Source organism: Salmo trutta, chromosome 29 (assembly GCF_901001165.1).
Source record: "Salmo trutta chromosome 29, fSalTru1.1, whole genome shotgun sequence".
NCBI lineage: Eukaryota > Metazoa > Chordata > Actinopteri > Salmoniformes > Salmonidae > Salmo > Salmo trutta.
The window spans coordinates 4532753-4555176 of record NC_042985.1 but is presented as its reverse complement, the minus strand read 5'-3'; the positions used below and the strand labels follow the sequence as shown (position 1 = coordinate 4555176).

At 44.8% G+C, this 22424-nt stretch overlaps 1 protein-coding gene across 1 annotated transcript in view; it reads right to left on the bottom strand.

Moving 5' to 3' along the window:
* The window catches only part of LOC115166795 (dual specificity mitogen-activated protein kinase kinase 5), a 90968-nt gene that overhangs the window by 42034 nt on the left and 26510 nt on the right, over positions 1-22424 (bottom strand). Inside the window, exons 9-14 of the mRNA XM_029720601.1 lie at positions 11754-11793; positions 10001-10069; positions 9306-9387; positions 7501-7562; positions 4163-4211; positions 2066-2139 (exon numbers count right to left, since the gene is read on the bottom strand). Coding sequence (XP_029576461.1) covers positions 2066-2139; positions 4163-4211; positions 7501-7562; positions 9306-9387; positions 10001-10069; positions 11754-11793 — 376 coding nt within the window. The remainder of the gene's footprint in view (positions 1-2065; positions 2140-4162; positions 4212-7500; positions 7563-9305; positions 9388-10000; positions 10070-11753; positions 11794-22424) is intronic.

The following is a 22424-nucleotide window of genomic DNA, read 5'->3' as shown; positions in this document are numbered from 1 at the left end:
CTGAAACAAGATGACCATAGAGATGGCTATAACTGAAACAAGATGGCTATAACTGAAACAAGATGGCTATAACTGAAACAAGATGGCTATAACTGAAACAAGATGGCTATAACTGAAACAAGATGGCTATAACTGAAACAAGATGGCCATAGAGATGGCTATAACTGAAACAAGATGGTTATAACTGAAACAAGATGGCTATAACTGAAACAAGATGGCTATAACTGAAACAAGATGGTTATAACTGAAACAAGATGGCTATAACTGAAACAAGATGGTTATAACTGAAACAAGATGGCTATAACTGAAACAAGATGGTTATAACTGAAACAAGATGACCATAGAGATGGCTATAACTGAAACAAGATGGCTATAACTGAAACAAGATGGCTATAACTGAAACAAGATGGCTATAACTGAAACAAGATGGCCATAGAGATGGCTATAACTGAAACAAGATGGTTATAACTGAAACAAGATGGCTATAACTGAAACAAGATGGCTATAACTGAAACAAGATGGTTATAACTGAAACAAGATGGCTATAACTGAAACAAGATGGCTATAACTGAAACAAGATGGTTATAACTGAAACAAGATGGCTATAACTGAAACAAGATGGTTATAACTGAAACAAGATGGCTATAACTGAAACAAGATGGTTATAACTGAAACAAGATGACCATAGAGATGGCTATAACTGAAACAAGATGGCTATAACTGAAACAAGATGGCTATAACTGAAACAAGATGGCTATAACTGAAACAAGATGGTTATAACTGAAACAAGATGGTTATAACTGAAACAAGATGACCATAGAGATGGCTATAACTGAAACAAGATGGCCATAGAGATGGCTATAACTGACACAAGATGGCTATAACTGAAACAAGATGGCTATAGGTGAAACAAGATGGCTATAACTGAAACAAGATGACCATAGTGATGGCTATAACTGAAACAAGATGGCTATAACTGAAACAAGATGGCTATAACTGAAACAAGATGGCTATAACTGAAACAAGATGGCCATAGAGATGGCTATAACTGAAACAAAAGAGTCGGCATGGCAGAGACTGTTTGTCCTACATTAAGTACCGCTCCCATCCCCATCTCCTTTCCCTCCCAGACTTACATACCCAAATCTATTGAAACGTCAGTGTTACTGTGGTCTGTTCCCACCCCTCTCACAGGGGACTAGGATGAGGACGTGGGGACGTCGGAGTGTGTGTGTGAGCACAATGGGACATGCCATGGATGACAGGGCTGTGATAATGAGTGAATGATTGTGTTCCCTGATGGCTCCTGTGTTTAGAGGGGAGGTCCTGCTCAGGGAAGGCAGAGACACTGACCTTCCTACAGGGCAGTGTGTGTGTTGAGGTAAAGCTAGCATTCAGAAGCCTGTGCAGGGGTCAATGCTGCTTCACATCTCCAAGGAGAGAGGGATGAAAATTAATTAAAATTGGGGCGTGGGGGTGACAGGGTGAGAGAGTAGGGGGGAGTTATTCCCGAGGGTCTTTGGGGGAGTTGGAAGGGCTGTCCCAGGGTGACATAATGACATGACACACAGACACACACACACCTCAGCTATTGTCTGTCCAGCCACGCTCTTGCCACGTCCATCAAAGGCATATCAATGAAGCTTTGGCGTTGTGTGTGTGTGTACGTGTGTGTGTATGTGTGTGTGAGTAGTAATTATAACAACTGCATGTTTTGGAGTGCCTGTGGAACAATGGTAGTGAGGAAGTTAATGTGAGAGGCTGTCCCTCAAGGTGCTTCCACTGTCATGAGGACACAATGAATAGGTCCAGATTGACAGGTCGACTACACACACACACACACACACACACACACACACACACACACACACACACACACACACACACACACAGAGAGAGAGAGACACAGAGAGAGACAGAGAGAGACAGAGAGAGACAGAGAGAGAGAGATAGAGAGACAGAGATACACACACAGAGAGAGAGAGGGAGAGAGAGACACACACACACACACAGAGACAAACACACACACACACACAAACAGGTATAAACACACGGGGGACTGTACCTGCGTGCTGACTCCAAAGTCACAGAGCTTCACTTGACCTCTAGTGTTGACCAGCATGTTGGAAGGCTTGACGTCTACAGAAACAAGTACATACAGTAACAGCTGCTACCTCCGCCAATCAGACTGTACTCATGATATATCTTTATTTCACCAGTTTCTCCCAGCAACAAAATTATCCTGCAGAAACAGGAAATGATCATCCTGCAGCAACAGGAAATTATTATTGAATTATTATTTTTGTGATACATTTTTTTTTTGGGGGGGGGCAAATCAAGTCTGACATTTTAAAGTGGAAATTACAAACTTCAGAAGCCAATTTAAACCTTGAATACACTACTAAGTTACATTTTCTGCCGAGCAGGAAGATTCTCTGTGACAAAAGTGATCAAATTAAGATCGCATATCTGTACTGTATAAAGCATCATGATAGTATTTACATTTTAGTCATTTAGCAGACGCTCTTATCCAGAGCAACTTACAGTAGTGAATACATACATTTCATTTCATGCATTTTCTTTGTTGTACTGGCCACCTGTGGGAATCGAACCCACAACCCTGGCGTTGCACCCACCATGCTGGCGTTGCAAACACCATGCTCTACCAACTGAGCCACAGGGATGACCTTTCATGATATTCTACGTATACCTTTCACCTCACTGACCTCTGTAGAATCTACTACCTTCCACATCACTGACCTCTGTGTAGAATCTACTACCTTTCACCTCACTGACCTCTGTAGAATCTACTACCTTCCACATCACTGACCTCTGTGTAGAATCTACTACCTTTCACCTCACTGACCTCTGTAGAATCTACCTTTCATATCACTGACCTCTGTAGAATCTACTACCTTCCACATCACTGACCTCTGTGTAGAATCTACTACGTTCCACATCACTGACCTCTGTAGAATCTACTACCTTCCACCTCACTGACCTCTGTAGAATCTACTACCTTCCACATCACTGACCTCTGTAGAATCTACTACCTTCTACATCACTGACCTCTGTGTAGAATCTACTACCTTCCACATCACTGACCTCTGTAGAATCTACTACCTTCCACATCACTGACCTCTGTGTAGAATCTACTACCTTCCACCTCACTGACCTCTGTAGAATCTACTACCTTCCACATCACTGACCTCTGTAGAATCTACTACCTTCCACCTCACTGACCTCTGTAGAACTACTACCTTCCATATCACTGACCTCTGTAGAATCTACTACCTTCCATATCACTGACCTCTGTAGAATCTACTACCTTCCACATCACTGACCTCTGTAGAATCTACTACCTTCCATATCACTGACCTCTGTGTAGAATCTACTACCTTCCACATCACTGACCTCTGTAGAATCTACTACCTTCCACCTCACTGACCTCTGTAGAACTACTACCTTCCATATCACTGACCTCTGTAGAATCTACTACCTTCCACATCACTGACCTCTGTAGAATCTACTACCTTCCACATCACTGACCTCTGTAGAATCTACTACCTTCCATATCACTGACCTCTGTAGAATCTACTACCTTCCACCTCACTGACCTCTGTAGAATCTACTACCTTCCACCTCACTGACCTCTGTGTAGAATCTACTACCTTCCACCTCACTGACCTCTGTAGAATCTACTACCTTCCACCTCACTGACCTCTGTAGAATCTACTACCTTCCACATCACTGACCTCTGTGTAGAATCTACTACCTTCCACATCACTGACCTCTGTAGAATCTACTACCTTCCACCTCACTGACCTCTGTAGAACTACTACCTTCCATATCACTGACCTCTGTAGAATCTACTACCTTCCACATCACTGACCTCTGTAGAATCTACTACCTTCCACCTCACTGACCTCTGTAGAATCTACTACCTTCCACATCACTGACCTCTGTAGAATCTACTACCTTTCACATCACTGACCTCTGTGTAGAATCTACATCACTGACCTCTGTGTAGAATCTACTACCTTCCACATCACTGTCCTCTGTGTAGAATCTACTACCTTCTACATCACTGACCTCTGTAGAATCTACTACCTTTCATATCACTGACCTCTGTGAAGAATCTACTACCTTCTACATCACTGACCTCTGTGAAGAATCTTCAGGCTCCATAGATAGGTTAGGCCTTTCACTACCTGAAGACAGATAGGAGATATGGAATTCAGAATTCAACAATACCCAGAACCACTGCTTTCAGAACCTGGTGGGCTAACTCATTTGGTAAACCATTTATATACAGGTCCTTCAGAAAGTATTCACACCCCTTGGCCTTGACTTATTCCACATGTTGTTGTTACAGCCTGAATTCAAAATTCATTAAATATATATTTTTTCTCTCGCCCATCTACACAAAATACCCTATAATGTCAAAGAGAAAAAATGTTTTTAGAAACTTTAGCAAATTTATTGAAAATCAAATTCAAAAATATCTAATTTAGTTATAATATTCACACCACAGAGTCAATACGTTGTAGAAGCACTTTGCCTGTGAGTCTTTCTGTGTAAGTCTCTAAGAGCTTTCCACACCTGGATTGTACAACACTTGCCCATTATTATTTCCAAAGTTCTTCAAGCTCTGTCAAATAGTTTTTGATCATTGTTAGACAACCATTTTCAGGTCTTACCATAGATTTTCAAGTAGATTTAAGTCAAAACTGTAACTCGGCCACTCAGGAACATTCACTGTCTTTTTTGTAAGCAACTCCAGTGTAGATTTGGCCTTGTGTTTTAGTTTATTGTCCTGCTGAAAGGTGAATTCATCTCCCAGTGTCTGGTGGAAAGCAGACTGAACCAGGTTTTCCTCTAGGATTTTGCCTGTGCTTGGCGCCATTCTGTTTTTTTTTAAATCCTGAAAAACTCCCCAATCCTTAATTAAGGATTACAAGCATACCCATAACATGATGCAGCCACCACTATGCTTGAAAATATGGAGAGTGCTACTCAGTAAGGTGTTGTATTGGATTTGCCCCAAACATAACACATTGTATTGAGGACAAAAAGTGAATTACTTTATTGCCTTGTTGCAAACAGGATGCATGTTTGGAATATTTTTATTCTGTACAGGTTTCCTTCTTTTCACTGTCAATTAGGTTAGTATTGTGGAGTAACTACAATGTTGTTGATCCATCCTCAGTTTTCTCCTAACACAGCCATTACAATCTGAAACGGTTTTAATGTGATCATTGGCCTCATGGTGAAATCCCTGAATGGTTTCCTTCCTCTTCGGCAACTGAGTTAGGAATAACGCCTGTATCTTTGTAGTGACTGTGTGTGTTGATACACCCTCCAAAGAGTATTAATAACTTCACCACGTTCAAAGGGATATTCAATGTCTGCTTTTTTTTTTACCCATCTACCAATAGGTGCCCTTCTTTGTGAGGAATTGTAAAACCTCCCTGGTCTTCGTGGTTGAATCTGTGTTTGAAATTCACTGCTCGACTGAGGGACCTTACAGATAATTGTATGTGTGGGGTACAGAGATGAGGTATTACTTCAAAATTAATGTTAAATACTATTATTGTACACAGAGTGAGTCCATGCAACTTATTATGTGACTTGTTAAGCAACATTTTACTCCTGAACTTATGTAGGCTTGTCATAACAAAGGGGTTGAATACTTATTGACTCAAGACATTTCAGCTTTAATATGTAAAAAATGTGTAAAATCATAATTCCACTGACATGAGGGGTATTGTGTGTAGGCCAGTGTAAAACAACTCTATGTAATCCATGTTGAAATCAGGCTGGAACACAACAACATGTAGAACAAGTCAAGGGGTGTGAATACTGTGTGAAGGCCATGTATCTGCTCATTGATCATGGACTGTACACAACATGCTTACTAGTCCAGAGCCACAGAGTTGCATAGCTACTTTGTATCTTTACGTTCTTGATATCAAAACCATTTGCTTTTATATGACTACAGCGAGCAGCAAAGACTTTAAGGATTCACATATTTTGGTTTATTATTGAGAAAGAAGATTCGACCACAAAACAAGGTGCCAAATCTACTTCTCAATTCAGACAGAATCAAAAGATCTGATTGGACTGTGACTCTGGTGCCAAAACAACTGGTGTGCGTACGCAGCATCCATCTCGCCCTCCCGGGTGCTTTTCCCAGCGATAATTAACAGCTCTGACAGTGAGAGAGGGGGAAGAGAGGGAGGAGAGCTGTGAATTAGAATTAACGCTGACTAAATAGCTGTCAATGTTTGATTACAGGCTGAATCAGAGGGAGAGGGGCTAATAGAGGTGGAAACGCCCACGTTAGGCTGAATCAAACGCTCCTCTGTGCTGTGATGCTTGAGAGTGTGTGTGTGTGTGTGTGTGTGTGTGTGTGTGTGCGCGTGAGAGAGAGAGTCTGTCCATTTCATCCCTTTCTCACTGATGAAGGCTACTTGGGAGATTCACACCTGTTGGCCACACTTGCCAAAATGGGTAAACTTTACCCGCAAAAGTCTCAAAGTTATTAATGAGTTATTATTTACTGAATTGGGCAGAATGATGAATTGTAGCCGATTTGTCAAACCTGTAATTCCCATACAAAGCTACCTGATCCATTGTCTTCCTAGGTGATGCTTTACAGAATGAGTCTCATTTTAAATAGCTGTGGTCAGTTCTAGAATATGAGCGTCTCATTTTAAATAGCTGTGGTCAGTTCTAGAATATGAGAGTCTCATTTTAAATAGCTGTGGTCAGTTCTAGAATATGAGAGTCTCATTTTAAATAGCTGTGGTCAGTTCTAGAATATGAGAGTCTCATTTTAATAGCTGTGGTCAGTTCTAGAATATGAGAGTCTCATTTTAAATAGCTGTGGTCAGTTCTAGAATATGAGCGTCTCATTTTAAATAGCTGTGGTCAGTTCTAGAATATGAGCGTCTCATTTTAAATAGCTGTGGTCAGTTCTAGAATATGAGCCTGTCATTTTAAATAGCTGTGGTCAGTTCTAGAATATGAGCGTGTCATTTTAAATAGCTGTGGTCAGTTCTAGAATATGAGAGTCTCATTTTAAATAGCTGTGGTCAGTTCTAGAATATGAGAGTCTCATTTTAAATAGCTGTGGTCAGTTCTAGAATATGAGCGTCTCATTTTAAATAGCTGTGGTCAGTTCTAGAATATGAGCGTGTCATTTTAAATAGCTGTGGTCAGTTCTAGAATATGAGAGTCTCATTTTAAATAGCTGTGGTCAGTTCTAGAATATGAGAGTCTCATTTTAAATAGCTGTGGTCAGTTCTAGAATATGAGCGTCTCATTTTAAATAGCTGTGGTCAGTTCTAGAATATGAGCGTGTCATTTTAAATAGCTGTGGTCAGTTCTAGAATATGAGAGTCATTTTAAATAGCTGTGGTCAGTTCTAGAATATGAGCGTGTCATTTTAAATAGCTGTGGTCAGTTAGTTTGAGAGCTGAAAGGCTGTTCACTCACCGCCACAGAGATCCTACCCAACACATGTTCTGGGATCTTCCTGTATACGTCCAGAGAGCCACCTGCGCGCGCACACACACACACACACACACACACACACACACACACACACACACACACACACACACACACACACACACACACACACACACACACACACACACACACACACACAGTTGAGTGTTGATGGACGCATGCTGACAGGTCGTCCATCGAGGGAGACAATGTGTTATAACTGAGAAATCACTGTGTTAAATTCACACACACACACACTCCCACCCTTGTAGCTTTTAGCAAAGATGCATGCTAGCCCCCAGCCACTGAAGATGACAGTCTTCCTCTAAGTAGAAGTGTAAATGGATACAGGGTGGTAAGAGGTTTGACATTCCAGCTTTCATAGAGCTCTGGATGGGAGTGGAGTAAAGGCCTCAGCTAGCCACAGCCACAACACTAACACCAGCCCCGGCGCTAACCCCAGCCTCAACACTAACACTAACCCCAGCCTCAAATCTAACCCTAACCCCAGCCTCAACACTAACCCTAACCCCAGCCTCAACACTAACCCTAACCCCAGCCTCAACACTAACCCTAACCCCAGCCACAACACTAACACCAGCCCCGGCGCTAACCCCAGCCTCAACACTAACCCTAACCCCAGCCTCAAATCTAACCCTAACCTCAGCCTCAACACTAACCCTAAGCCCAGCCTCAACACTAACACTAACCCCAGCCTCAAATCTAACCCTAACCCCAGCCTCAACACTAACACTAACCCCAGCCTCAATACTAACACTAACCCCAGTCTCAAATCTAACCCTAACCCCAGCCTCAACACTAACACTAACCCCAGCCTCAAATCTAACCCTAACCCCAGCCTCAACACTAACACTAACCCCAGTCTCAACACTAACACTAACCCCAGCCTCAACACTAACACTAACCCCAGTCTCAACACTAACACTAACCCCAGCCTCAACACTAACACTAACCCCAGCCTCAACACTAACACTAACCCCAGCCTCAACACTAACACTAACCCCAGTCTCAACACTAACACTAACCCCAGCCTCAACACTAACACTAACCCCAGCCTCAACACTAACACTAACTCCAGCCTCAACACTAACACTAACCCCAGCCTCAACACTAACACTAACCCCAGCCTCAACACTAACACTAACCCCAGCCTCAACACTAACACTAACCCCAGCCTCAACACTAACACTAACCCCAGCCTTAACACTAACACCAGCCTCAACACTAACACTAACCCCAGCCTCAACACTAACCCTAACCCCAGCCCTAACGCTAACCCCGGCCTCGGCACTAACCCCAGCCTCAACACTAACCCTATCCCCAGCCTCAACACTAACCCTAACCCCAGTCTCAACATTAACCCTAACCCCAGTCTCAACACTAACCCTAACCCCAGTCTCAACACTAACCCTAACCCCAGCCTCAACACTAACCCTAACCCCAGCCTCAACACTAACCCTAACCCCAGCCTCAACACTAACCCCAGCCTCAACACTAACCCTAACCCCAGCCTCAACACTAACCCTCACCCCAGACTCAACACTAACCCTCACCCCAGACTCAACACTAACCCTAACCCCAGTCTCAACACTCACCCCCACCCCAGACTCAACACTAACCCTAACCCCAGTCTCAACACTCACCCCAGCCTCAACACTCACCCCAGCCTCAACACTCACCCCAGCCTCAATTCTCACCCCAGCCTCAACACTCACCCCAGCCTCAACACTCACCCCAGCCTCAACACTAACCCCAGCCTCAACACTCACCGTCCATATACTCTGTGCATATGGAGATCCTGTTCTCTACAAAGAAGGCACTGTAGAAGGTTATAATGTAGGAGGAATCACACTGCAAAACAAAAAGACAATTAACACAGTTCATCCACTCATTAATTAACATTGACACATGTTGCAGTATTTATTGTTGAACTGTTTAGTTAGCCCATTTCACAGTCTACCTCAGAAGAAAAGGAGAGGTCTGGGGTAAATTATTGAGAGGGCTTATCAGCAATCACGTGTTCCTGCCTCGTGCGTGCGTATTTCGACAATCCCTGGCTTGCCACGCAGGAGGAGAGGAGATCCACCCAGATAAAAGGTGCTCCATGAACTAGTCTAAAGTAACAGAGTAGACTAAACAGGTCTGGCAGGTCTGATAAGAGAGGCTTCAGCTGGGGGAGAGATCTGACTACATGATTTGGGCCAGTTGGGGGAGAGGTTTGACTACATGGTTAGGGCCAGTTGGGGGAGAAATTTGACTACATGGTTTGGGCCAGTTGGGGGAGAAATTTGACTACATGGTTTGGGCCAGTTGGGGGAGAGATTTGACTACATGGTTTGGGCCAGTTGGGGGAGAGGTTTGACTACATGATTTGGGCCAGTTGGGGGAGAGATTTGACTACATGATTTGGGCCAGTTGGGGGAGAGGTTTGACCAGTTTGGGGCTCTAGAGAATAGAAGCTGACCTTGTAGAGGATCTCCAACTCGGACATGATCTGTTTCTGTAGCTCCACTGTGATGTCCAGAGGAATGACCTGTAAAGTCACAAGCACAGCCCAAATGAGATACCAGTGTAACCAGTGCACTGGTTAATATGTAAGCACGCACACACCGCTAAAGCACTTCAAAAACACACACAGAAACATTTAAAGCAATGTACATTATTATTATAATGGAACTATGGGTCAAAATAATCCTGCATTGGTGGTAACAAATGACCTAGAAACCTTGTAGAGAAACTCATGATTCTTTCATGCCAACCTATCTGGATAGTGTGGATACCATACGGTAAATGGGCACTACCAGGGGTGTGAATTCTGATCTGGCCGCACTGAGCTTAGCTAATAGCTACAACAGTGGCACGCTAGCATTAGCAAAGATTAGCTAAACTTGCAGCTTATCATTGATTACAGGTTAGAGAGAGAAGGGAGTAGCTACATGTAAACATCATTGATTACAGGTTAGAGAGAGAAGGGAGTAGCTACATGTAAACATCATTGATTACAGGTTAGAGAGAGAAGGGAGTAGCTACATGTAAACATCATTGATTACAGGTTAGAGAGAGAAGGGAGTAGCTACATGTAAACATCATTGATTACAGGTTAGAGAGAGAAGGGAGTAGCTACATGTAAACATCATTGAATACAGGTTAGAGAGAGAAGGGAGTAGCTACATGTAAACATCATTGATTACAGGTTAGAGAGAGAAGGGAGTAGCTACATGTAAACATCATTGAATACAGGTTAGAGAGAGAAGGGAGTAGCTACATGTAAACATCATTGATTACAGGTTAGAGAGAGAAGGGAGTAGCTACATGTAACATCATTGAATACAGGTTAGAGAGAGAAGAGAGTAGCTACATGTAAACATCATTGATTACAGGTTAGAGAGAGAAGGGAGTAGCTACATGTAAACATCATTGATTACAGGTTAGAGAGAGAAGGGAGTAGCTACATGTAAACATCATTGATTACAGGTTAGAGAGAGAAGGGAGTAGCTACATGTAAACATCATTGATTACAGGTTAGAGAGAGAAGGGAGCAGCTACATGTAAACATCATTGATTACAGGTTAGAGAGAGAAGGGAGTAGCTACATGTAAACATCATTGAATACAGGTTAGAGAGAGAAGGGAGTAGCTACATGTAAACATCATTGATTACAGGTTAGAGAGAGAAGGGAGTAGCTACATGTAAACATCATTGATTACAGGTTAGAGAGAGAAGGGAGTAGCTACATGTAAACATCATTGATTACAGGTTAGAGAGAGAAGGGAGTAGCTACATGTAAACATCATTGATTACAGGTTAGAGAGAGAAGGGAGCAGCTACATGTAAACATCATTGATTACAGGTTAGAGAGAGAAGGGAGCAGCTACATGTAAACATCATTGATTACAGGTTAGAGAGAGAAGGGAGTAGCTACATGTAAACATCATTGATTACAGGTTAGAGAGAGAAGGGAGTAGCTACATGTAACGAGGGTCAAGGAGGTACCCATTACATCTACCTTCCATTCCACTCCAATAGATTAGATTACTGGTAGAATTACAGAGCATGAGAACAAAGTGGATGAATGAACCAATGAGAGGGGGGGGATCACAGAGGTTGAGAAGCATAGAAAATGAAAGAGGGAGGGAAAAGGACAGAGGTAGAGATACAGAAGAAGACTAGTGTAGTTCAACTTGAAACGGTTACAGCAGTACATCTGTTGATCTCACCTTCACCGCCAACACTCTGTTGCCGAGACGATGGTACGCTCTGTGGGAGAGAAAGAGAGGAAACATTAACATAGCTCAACAAAGAGTACGCCAGCGCTTCAGAAAAGTCCCTACTAAACTATTTCACACATTAAAACAACCCCTGTTACTGTTCATTCATCCGGGCCTTTAAAGTCATCATGTGACTGAAAATATGTTGAGTGGAAAAAGATTTGGGTGAACATCACTACATTCAGAATGGACATTCAGTAGAGAGGTCCAGACTAAACATGCTTATTCAAATCAGCCATCCACAATTTTCCTAGTTGGTGAGTTATAACATGAAGAAAGGTGTGTTGTCATAAAGGAAACCGTAGAATCCAAATGAGCATGACAACATGTCTCTTAGTCTAACAGTATTTCCATCATTAAAAGGTCAGAGGTCAAAACAATAGCCTTCATGACACATGGCCATTGAGGCCAGTCAGTCCTGTATCGTCACAGTTCTCCAGACAGGTTTCAGGTGGCAGGTAAACCAAACAGCCAAGGAGCGCCGGCTGGCCTAGCCAACCGGCCCAGCCGACCTTAATGATTTAATTATGAAACTCCTTAATGCCCACCGTCGGGTTTAGTTACCGGGCAAGAGGGTCAGTTTACCAAAAGCGCCAATGTCTCAACATCCAATCCTCTTGTCCCCGTGGAACAGCTGCCGGGGGTGAGGGCCACAGGGAGGGCGTACGTCACCAGTTTGTTTACGACAGCCAGGTATACTGGATACCTCCCGCGGTTTCACCTGTCAACAGGGTGTATGTGCTCAGACCAGGGTGTGTGATTAATGCGTGGTAGATAGGAGGATCATGTTACACCTCTAAACTGGCCCTTTAATTAATGACACCTCTTAGTGTCTCGTCTGGGTCGTCTGATAACTACCCTCCAGTCAGGACAAACATTAGTCTATCCCTCGTATGCCGGGCGCTCAGCGCTGGACGTACCAACACACTGTTTCTATTTAGATATTTATTGCCAATGGAATTTTTAACTTGGTTTTAGCTTTATATGTAACAACTTCATATCGTTAGGTTTACTATAAGCATTCATGTCAGGTACTGGGTCCTAATTAGAGCGGAGTCTTAAATGCATGAAGACATTATAATGCATCAAGCACAGGTCCTTCGTAGGAACAGATACCACTTTTTCCATCCTTGACTGTTTTCAGGTGAACACTCCGTTAGGTCTGGAAAAGGTGTACTTTCACCTTTTAGTTTTGATGTCTTACTCCTCCTTTAAGCTACAATCAATATCAATTAAGCACGACTACTGGTTGTTAATTAAGACAAGAGGAAGAAGTTAATTGAGACCGGAGCGGAGAGCCAGAATGTTAAATACTGATTGGACTGATTCTGTGTGTAGCAAACGAACAGAGCAAGTAATCATTATTTTATCACGCTGAACATGTTCAGGTTCACAGGAAAAACCTGCTGACTCACTCAGGAAGATGTTCCTTTACGATGACACAACTTTGTGCCTTGTCGTGATTAGTAACTGCTTGGAGGATAACCTCTCTTTTGTCACGTCTGCACCATTCTGTCACTAATGAACCGGGAAACTAGGGGACATGCAGGTGAACCATAACAACAGCTGTTGTGAAGATACAAGATCACATTTAAATCTAACAGTCCCCTCAGGATGAGTGTGTCACTTATACCAGGCATTTTAGTAGCCTAATGTTCCCCAGAATGCCTTCCTGTACTCCCCAACAGAGTGATGACACGACGACAGTACAACCTCACTGTTAGAGTGAGTGAGTAGTCGAACTCCAGTCTCTGTCCTCCATGCAGCCTGTAATGTGGTGGGCCCAGTAGATCCACTGTCCTTGATGCCCCTCAGGGCCAACCCTCCACCGGTGAGTTACAGTGACAGGCCTGGTGACTAGAGGACCTGGGAGCAAGGTTACCCAGCCGCCCGTCCCCACCCCCTCTTCCCCCCGTCCTGACCCCAGTAAACGTGCCCCATTGCCTGGATCTTATTTACACTCCAGCCCCTGGTGTAATAAAAGCTCCACCATGCAGTATTCATGGGCCTGGCTGGCTCTCTAAAGCGGCCCCCGAGCGGGCGGTCAGGGCTGGAGCGGTTGGTTTACAGTGCCACAGGGGTGGCAGGCAAGGCGACCTCTCTTCCAGCCAGACACTCTCACCTGAGACGGCCCAACCAGAACGACCACAGCGACTGTCAAACAGAGACTGACCTACCTAAGTTAAGAGTACATCGCTCTGCAGATGAAGAGGCAAGCCGGTACAACCACACCACTACAAACTCACAAAGATGAGACATTACACAGACCCTCAACTATGAATATAAACAGAGGTTATATCCCCATGGTTATCAGGGGTGTCAGTTTCCCAGTCACCTGAGACCACTAAAAGTAGAGACAGAGGTGATGGAGGGAAGGAAAAGCAGAGACAGAGGTGATGGAGGGAAGGAAGGAAAAGCAGAGAGAGGTGACGGAGGGAAGGAAGGAAAAGCAGAGACAGAGGTGACGGAGGGAAGGAAGGAAAAGCAGAGACAGAGGTGACGGAGGGAAGGAAAAGCAGAGACAGAGGTGACGGAGGGAAGGAAGGAAAAGCAGAGACAGGTGACGGAGGGAAGGAAGGAAAAGCAGAGACAGAGGTGACGGAGGGAAGGAAGGAAAAGCAGAGACAGAGGTGAGGGAGGGAAGGAAAAGCAGAGACAGAGGTGACGGAGGGAAGGAAGGAAAAGCAGAGACAGAGGTGACGGAGGGAAGGAAGGAAAAGCAGAGACAGAGGTGACGGAGGGAAGGAAGGAAAAGCAGAGACAGAGGTGACGGAGGGAAGGAAAGCAGAGACAGAGGTGACGGAGGGAAGGAAGGAAAAGCAGAGACAGAGGTGACGGAGGGAAGGAAGGAAAAGCAGAGACAGAGGTGATGGAGGGAAGGAAGGAAAAGCAGAGACAGAGGTGATGGAGGGAAGGAAGGAAAAAGCAAGAGACAGAGGTGATGGAGGGAAGGAAGGAAAAGCAGAGACAGAGGTGATGGAGGGAAGGAAGGAAAAGCAGAGACAGAGGTGATGGAGGGAAGGAAGGAAAGCAGAGACAGAGGTGATGGAGGGAAGGAAGGAAAAGCAGAGACAGAGGTGATGGAGGGAAGGAAGGAAAAGCAGAGACAGAGGTGATGGAGGGAAGGAAGGAAAAGCAGAGACAGAGGTGATGGAGGGAAGGAAGGAAAAGCAGAGAGAGGTGATGGAGGGAAGGAAGGAAAAGCAGAGACAGAGGTGATGGAGGGAAGGAAGGAAAAGCAGAGACAGAGGTGATGGAGGGAAGGAAGGAAAAGCAGAGACAGAGGTGATGGAGGGAAGGAAGGAAAAGCAGAGAAGAGGTGATGGAGGGAAGGAAGGAAAAGCAGAGACAGAGGTGATGGAGGGAAGGAAGGAAAAGCAGAGACAGAGGTGATGGAGGGAAGGAAGGAAAAGCAGAGACAGAGGTGATGGAGGGAAGGAAGGAAAAGCAGAGACAGAGGTAGATGGAGGGGAAGGAAGGAAAAGCAGAGACAGAGGTGATGGAGGGAAGGAAGGAAAAGCAGAGACAGAGGTGATGGAGGGAAGGAAGGAAAGCAGAGACAGAGGTGATGGAGGGAAGGAAGGAAAAGCAGAGACAGAGGTGATGGAGGGAAGGAAGGAAAGCAGAGACAGAGGTGATGGGAGGGAAGGAAGGAAAAGCAGAGACAGAGGTGATGGAGGGAAGGAAAAGCAGAGACAGAGGTGATGGAGGGAAGGAAGGAAAAGCAGAGACAGAGGTGATGGAGGGAAGGAAAAGCAGAGACAGAGGTGATGGAGGGAAGGAAAAGCAGAGACAGAGGTGATGGAGGGAAGGAAGGAAAAGCAGAGACAGAGGTGATGGAGGGAAGGAAGGAAGGAAAAGCAGAGACAGAGGTGATGGAGGGAAAGGAAGGGAAAGCAGAGACAGAGGTGATGGAGGGAAGGAAGGAAAAGCAGAGACAGAGGTGATGGAGGGAAGGAAAAGCAGAGACAGAGGTGATGGAGGGAAGGAAGGAAAGCAGAGACAGAGGTGATGGAGGGAAGGAAAGCAGAGACAGAGGTGATGGAGGGAAGGAAGGAAAAGCAGAGACAGAGGTGTTGGAGGGAAGGAAGGAAAAGCAGAGACAGAGGTGATGGAGGGAAAGGAAGGAAAAGCAGAGACAGAGGTGATGGAGGGAAGGAAGGAAAAGCAGAGACAGAGGTGATGGAGGGAAGGAAGGAAGGAAAAGCAGAGACAGAGGTGATGGAGGGAAAGGAAGGAAAAGCAGAGACAGAGGTGATGGAGGGAAGGAAGGAAAAGCAGAGACAGAGGTGATGGAGGGAAGGAAGGAAAAGCAGAGACAGAGGTGATGGAGGGAAGGAAGGAAAAGCAGAGACAGAGGTGATGGAGGGAAGGAAGGAAAAGCAGAGACAGAGGTGATGGAGGGAAGGAAGGAAAAGCAGAGACAGAGGTGATGGAGGGAAGGAAAAGCAGAGACAGAGGTGATGGAGGGAAAGGAAGGAAAAGCAGAGACAGAGGTGATGGAGGGAAGGAAAAGCAGAGACAGAGGTGATGGAGGGAAGGAAAAGCAGAGACAGAGGTGATGGAGGGAAGGAAGGAAAAGCAGAGACAGAGGTGATGGAGGGAAAGGAGAGAAAACAGAGGTAAAGAAAGGAGCTTAAATAAACCTTGACGTGGTGCTAAACAGACCAGGCATTTCAACCCTACTTTATGGCCTGCAGCTTAAGGTATAGTAACCAACTAACACATTAACAGGCAGAAATGTTCCTGCTCCCCACGTCTAAATCAATGGGAGATCAATAAGAAAACAACTAGGCTGGGGGACTTTAGGAGAGGCCACGCCGGTGTCTAAGTGGATGTAACTGCATTTAAATGTGCTTGTTCTAATTGCGCAGGTCCATCAGGCACAGAATGGCCACCTGTCCCCACACTAGTTATTTATAACCTGGTAGGACAGGCTGGACCTCAGAGAGGGAGAGTAGGAAGTCATAAAAAAACAAGGGACAACATTGATGGATCACCGGGTCAGAGACACAGAGGATAGCCAAGGTGTCAGCAACATCCAATTGAGTGTAAATGTCCGTGGGTCATAAACAGGGTTAAGGGTTAAAGGTGGAGAGCCTTAAGTGGAGCTATTCACACTAGATAAGCTTAATATAAACCAGGCCAATAGGGAGACGGAGGAGAGATAATGACCTTCTTCAGAGGAGACCATGTTCACATTACAACATTTACTTTCAAATGAGGAGACTGGCTGGGGCGTTTTATTTATTTACCCTTATTTTAGCAGGTAAGTTGACTGAGAACACATTCTCATTTACAGCAACAACCTGGGGAATAGTTACAGGGGAGAAGAAGGGGGGATGAATGAGCCAATTGAAAGCTGGGGATGATTCGGTGGCCAATTTAGCCCGCTCCCCACAGTCTTGGAGGCAGTAAGTATGTATAAGGGTGTGTGTGTGTGTGTGTGTGTGTGTGTGTGTGTGTATATATGTGTGTGTGTGTGTATATGCGTGTGTGTATGCGTGTGTGTGTGTATGCGTGTGTGTGTGTGTGTGTGTGTGTGTGTGTGTGTGTGTGTGTGTGTGTGTATAATATGTATGTCATTGGGTTAGCAACACTTCATAATCTGACATATAATAGCAGCAGTACAAAACACAAAGCCCAACAGAGAAGCCCACCAAATTATTTTTAAAGAAAGCAATTTACAGTAATACTCCAGGTGCCTTACTCTGTGGGGAAAAATCCTCTGTGCATGTTTGACGGTCAAAGTGGTTTGTGTTTTACATTAACCAAAAGTGTTTAGGGTAGAGGTGACATAGGACACAACAATACAGATATTACAGGCCCTATTTTCCCCTTAGGACAGCGCCCTGTGTTCGTACACATATCCACACACGCTGGGTCCCCTTGCTGTCCCCAGCCTGGGACCAGGAACAACTGGGCTCTCTCTCCATCTGCTGTGTACAACACATTAACATCTGAAGGCACAAGCAGTGGTCTGGGATTCACATGCAGAGCAGACAGACAGATGGACAGACAGACAGGCCAGAGGAGATGCAGGATCAACAGAAACAGTGTGAATGGAAGAAAACAAACACAATGACAGACAAGACAATGAAACCTAAGCCTCTACAGATGTAAGATCTTCATTTGATCAGCCTGTTGCAGGAGAACTTTCCTGCAGTGCAGCATATTTAAAACTTGTAGTGTATTTTCAGGTTTAAAAAGGCTTCTGAAGTTTGTAATTTCCACTTCGAAATTTCAGACTTGATTTTTTCCTTTATGAAAAAAATGTATCAATCCCTAGAAAAATGTTGATACATTATAATCCACATAATAATGAATATTTGCTGTTGGATTATTTTCCTGCTGTAGCAAACTAGCTGAAATGAAGATCCTTCATCTGTAGCAGTCAGTAAGTCTGGTCGTGCACCAAAACACAATGTCTGACTGACAGACAGACAGACAGGTTACTAAACCCTAACTCTGTGAGTAGAGGACAGACACCAAGCCTGTACGTGTGTCTTGGTCAGTGGTGATAATGTGACAATGACACCAGAGGGCAGAGAGAGATGCCAGAGTGATTCCTATAGGCTCGCCATCCACTCCCCAAGCTCCACCTGGACTTCCTCTCATCTCCCCACTGAACCTCATTAAGCGGCTGATTGGATAAGCTCAGCCACATTGTCCTTGTCTTTCAAGAAACAGCAGGAGGACAACAGGATCCTGAACAACAACTAGACAAGTCAGGAACTAAGCCTACTGTACTTCAGCCAATCAAGTGATTTAGATGCCAAGTAATACCCTTGAGGTCAGGTGTAAAATGTAGTCTAGTGTTCGAGGTAATCATTGCACAGTGTGGATTCAAGTTGGCGGACAACGTCTAATTGTTGCTGAGGATTTGTCAGCCTTTGACCAGGTTAATCTGTGGCTAAGCTACCGTACATCACTGTTTGGTGTAAGGCTACTGCATATATTACAAATATACAGCCTGATAGGAACCAACTCCATCTATGTAAACAGTCAGGTGAAATGTCCAGCCTGATAAGAACCAACTCCATCTATGTAAACAGTCAGGTTAAATGTACAGCCTGATAAGAACCAACTCCATCTATGTAAACAGTCAGGTGAAATGTACAGCCTGATAAGAACCAACTCTATCTATGTAAACAGTCAGGTTAAATGTACAGCCTGATAAGAACCAACTCCATCTATGTAAACAGTCAGGTTAAATGTACAGCCTGATAAGAACCAACTCCATCTATGTAAACAGTCAGGTGAAATGTACAGCCTGATAAGAACCAACTCCATCTATGTAAACAGTCAGGTGAAATGTACAGCCTGATAAGAACAAACTCCATCTATGTAAACAGCCAGGTGAAATGTACAGCCTGATAAGAACCAACTCCATCTATGTAAACAGTCAGGTGAAATGTACAGCCTGATAAGAACCAACTCCATCTATGTAAACAGTCAGGTGAAATGTACAGCCTGATAAGAACCAGCTCCATCTATGTAAACAGTCAGGTGAAATGTACAGCCTGATAAGAACCAACTCCATCTATGTAAACAGTCAGGTGAAATGTACAGCCTGATAAGAACCAACTCCATCTATGTAAACAGCCAGGTGAAATGTACAGCCTGATAGGAACCAACTCCATCTATGTAAACAGTCAGGTTAAATGTACAGCCTGATAAGAACCAACTCCATCTATGTAAACAGTCAGGTGAAATGTACAGCCTGATAAGAACCAACTCCATCTATGTAAACAGTCAGGTGAAATGTACAGCCTGATAAGAACCAACTCCATCTATGTAAACAGTCAGGTGAAATGTACAGCCTGATAGGAACCAACTCCATTTATGTTAACAGTCAGGTGAAATGTACAGCCTGATAGGAACCAACTCCATCTGTGTAAACAGTCAGGTGAAATGTACAGCCTGATAAGAACCAACTCCATCTATGTAAACAGTCAGGTGAAATGTACAGCCTGATAGGAACCAACTCCATCTATGTAAACAGTCAGGTGAAATGTACAGCCTGATAAGAACCAGCTCCATCTATGTAAACAGTCAGGTGAAATGTACAGCCTGATAGGAACCAACTCCATCTATGTAAACAGTCAGGTTAAATGTACAGCCTGATAAGAACCAACTCCATCTATGTAAACAGCCAGGTGAAATGTACAGCCTGATAAGAACCAACTCCATCTATGTAAACAGTCAGGTGAAATGTACAGCCTGATAGGAACCAACTCCATCTATGTAAACAGTCAGGTGAAATGTACAGCCCGAGTACAATCTTTGAGGTGCTGCCTTGTTTGCATGTTGACAAAAATACTAACAGAAAAGAAACATAACAATACCAAAACTAACATGAACAATTGGACAGGCGGAGAAAAAAATGACATCAGCAGTTTTTCTCCCGAGCAGAAAAACAATCTGCCGCAGAACCGGATGGATTTTCTGCTGAGCTCAATTGACTGAGAAGTTGTCGGAGGTTTGCAATATTGGCTTTCCTCAGCCCAGCGGAACAATTTCCCAAGCCGAGCGAATATAGCCAGTCGCTTTCTCCCTCAACTATAAGAGATAGGCCGTTAATGAAACAACCACACCACAATAAAACGGTAAAAGAAACGTAAAGAAAAAACAACAGAAAAAAAGCCTGAACAAGCCTGTTAAAGAAATAAACAGGATTTGCTCCGGATGAAATTTACGACGAGCTCTGACAGAGACGACAGAACCACAGCCTCTCTCTCCGTCAAGTCAAGGTTAGAGAAGTGATCAATACCACTATCTCAATAAAACAGTTCAATAACAGGAGATGAAGGGAGGAGGAGGAGGAGGACAGAGAAGAGAAGGAGGAGATGAAGGGAGGAGGAGGACAGAGAAGAGGAGGAGGAGATGAAGGGAGGAGGAGGACAGAGAAGAGGAGGAGGAGATGAAGGGAGGAGGAGGACAGAGAAGAGAAGGAGGAGATGAAGGGAGGAGGAGGACAGAGAAGAGAAGGAGGAGATGAAGGGAGGAGGAGGAGGGGGACAGAGAAGAGAAGGAGGAGATGAAGGGAGGAGGAGGAGGACATAGAAGAGGAGGAGGAGATGAAGGGAGGAGGAGGAGGACATAGAAGAGAAGGAGGAGATGAAGGGAGGAGGAGGAGGGGGACAGAGAAGAGGAGGAGATGAAGGGAGGAGGAGGAGGAGGAGGACAGAGAAGAGGAGGAGATGAAGGGAGGAGGAGGAGGACAGAGAAGAGGAGGAGAGGATGACAGACAAGAGAAGGAGGAGAGGATGACAGACAAGAGAAGGAGGAGATGAAGGGAGGAGAGGAGGACAGAGAAGAGAAAGAGGAGAGGAGGACAGAGAAGAGAAGGAGGAGAGGAGGGCAGAGAAGAGGAGGACAGAGAAGAGAAGAAGGAGGACAGAGAAGAGGAGGACAGAGAAGATAAGGAGGAGAGGAGGACAGAGAAGAGAAGGAGGAGAGGAGGGCAGAGAAGAGGAGGACAGAGAAGAGAAGGAGGAGGACAGAGAAGAGGAGGACAGAGAAGATAAGGAGGACAGGAGGACAGAGAAGAGGAGGACAGAGAAGAGAAGGAGGAGAGGAGGACAGAGAACAGGAGGACAGAAGAGAAGGAGGAGAGGAGGACAGAGAAGAGAAGGACAGAGAAGAGAGGGAGGAGAGGAGGACAGAGAAGAGAAGGACAGAGAAGAGAAGGAGGAGAGGAGGACAGAGAAGAGAAAGAGGAGATGAAGGGAGGAGAGGAGGACAGAGAAGAGAAAGAGGAGAGGATGACAGAAGGAGGAGAGGAGGACAGAGAAGAGAAGGAGGAGAGGAGGACAGAGAAGAGGAGGACAGAGAAGAGAAGGAGGAGAGGAGGACAGAGCAGAGGAGGACAGAGAAGAGAACGAGGAGAGGAGGACAGAGAAGAGAACGAGGAGAGGAGGACAGAGAAGAGAAGGAGGAGAGGAGGACAGAGCAGAGGAGGACAGAGAAGAGAAGGAGGAGAGGAGGACAGAGCAGAGGAGGACAGAGAAGAGAACGAGGAGAGGAGGACAGAGAAGAGAACGAGGAGAGGAGGACAGAGAAGAGAACGAGGAGAGGAGGACAGAGAAGAGAAGGAGGAGAGGAGGACAGAGCAGAGGACAGAGAAGAGAACGAGGAGAGGAGGACAGAGAAAAGGAGAGTTATAAGGGGGGGAAAATTTGAGTGTGACGAACCAAATGCCCCTACTGTGTGTGTGTGTGTGTGTGTGTGGACAACACATCAGTCAGGTGATTTGGGAGGAGAGTCTTCTCTCCAGGTAACATGCTGTATGGTCCAGTGGGACAATCACTCTCATACCAGATCAATACCACATACGTTTGGCAACCTTCACATCGTAAAAAGAATACATAAATAAATTGAATCGCCACTCGCGCCCCAGACACTAACCAGCCTGATGGATTTCAGAGGGACACAAGAGATTAACAGACAGAGAGAGATCGAGACAGACAGACAGACAGACAGACAGACAGACAGACAGACAGACAGACAGACAGACAGACAGACAGAGATATGGTGAGGAAAGGAGAACAGAGAAATAGGGTGGAGAGAGAGAGAGAAAAAGAAAGAGAAAGTTAGTCGTAAAAGTCTGGATTGTAA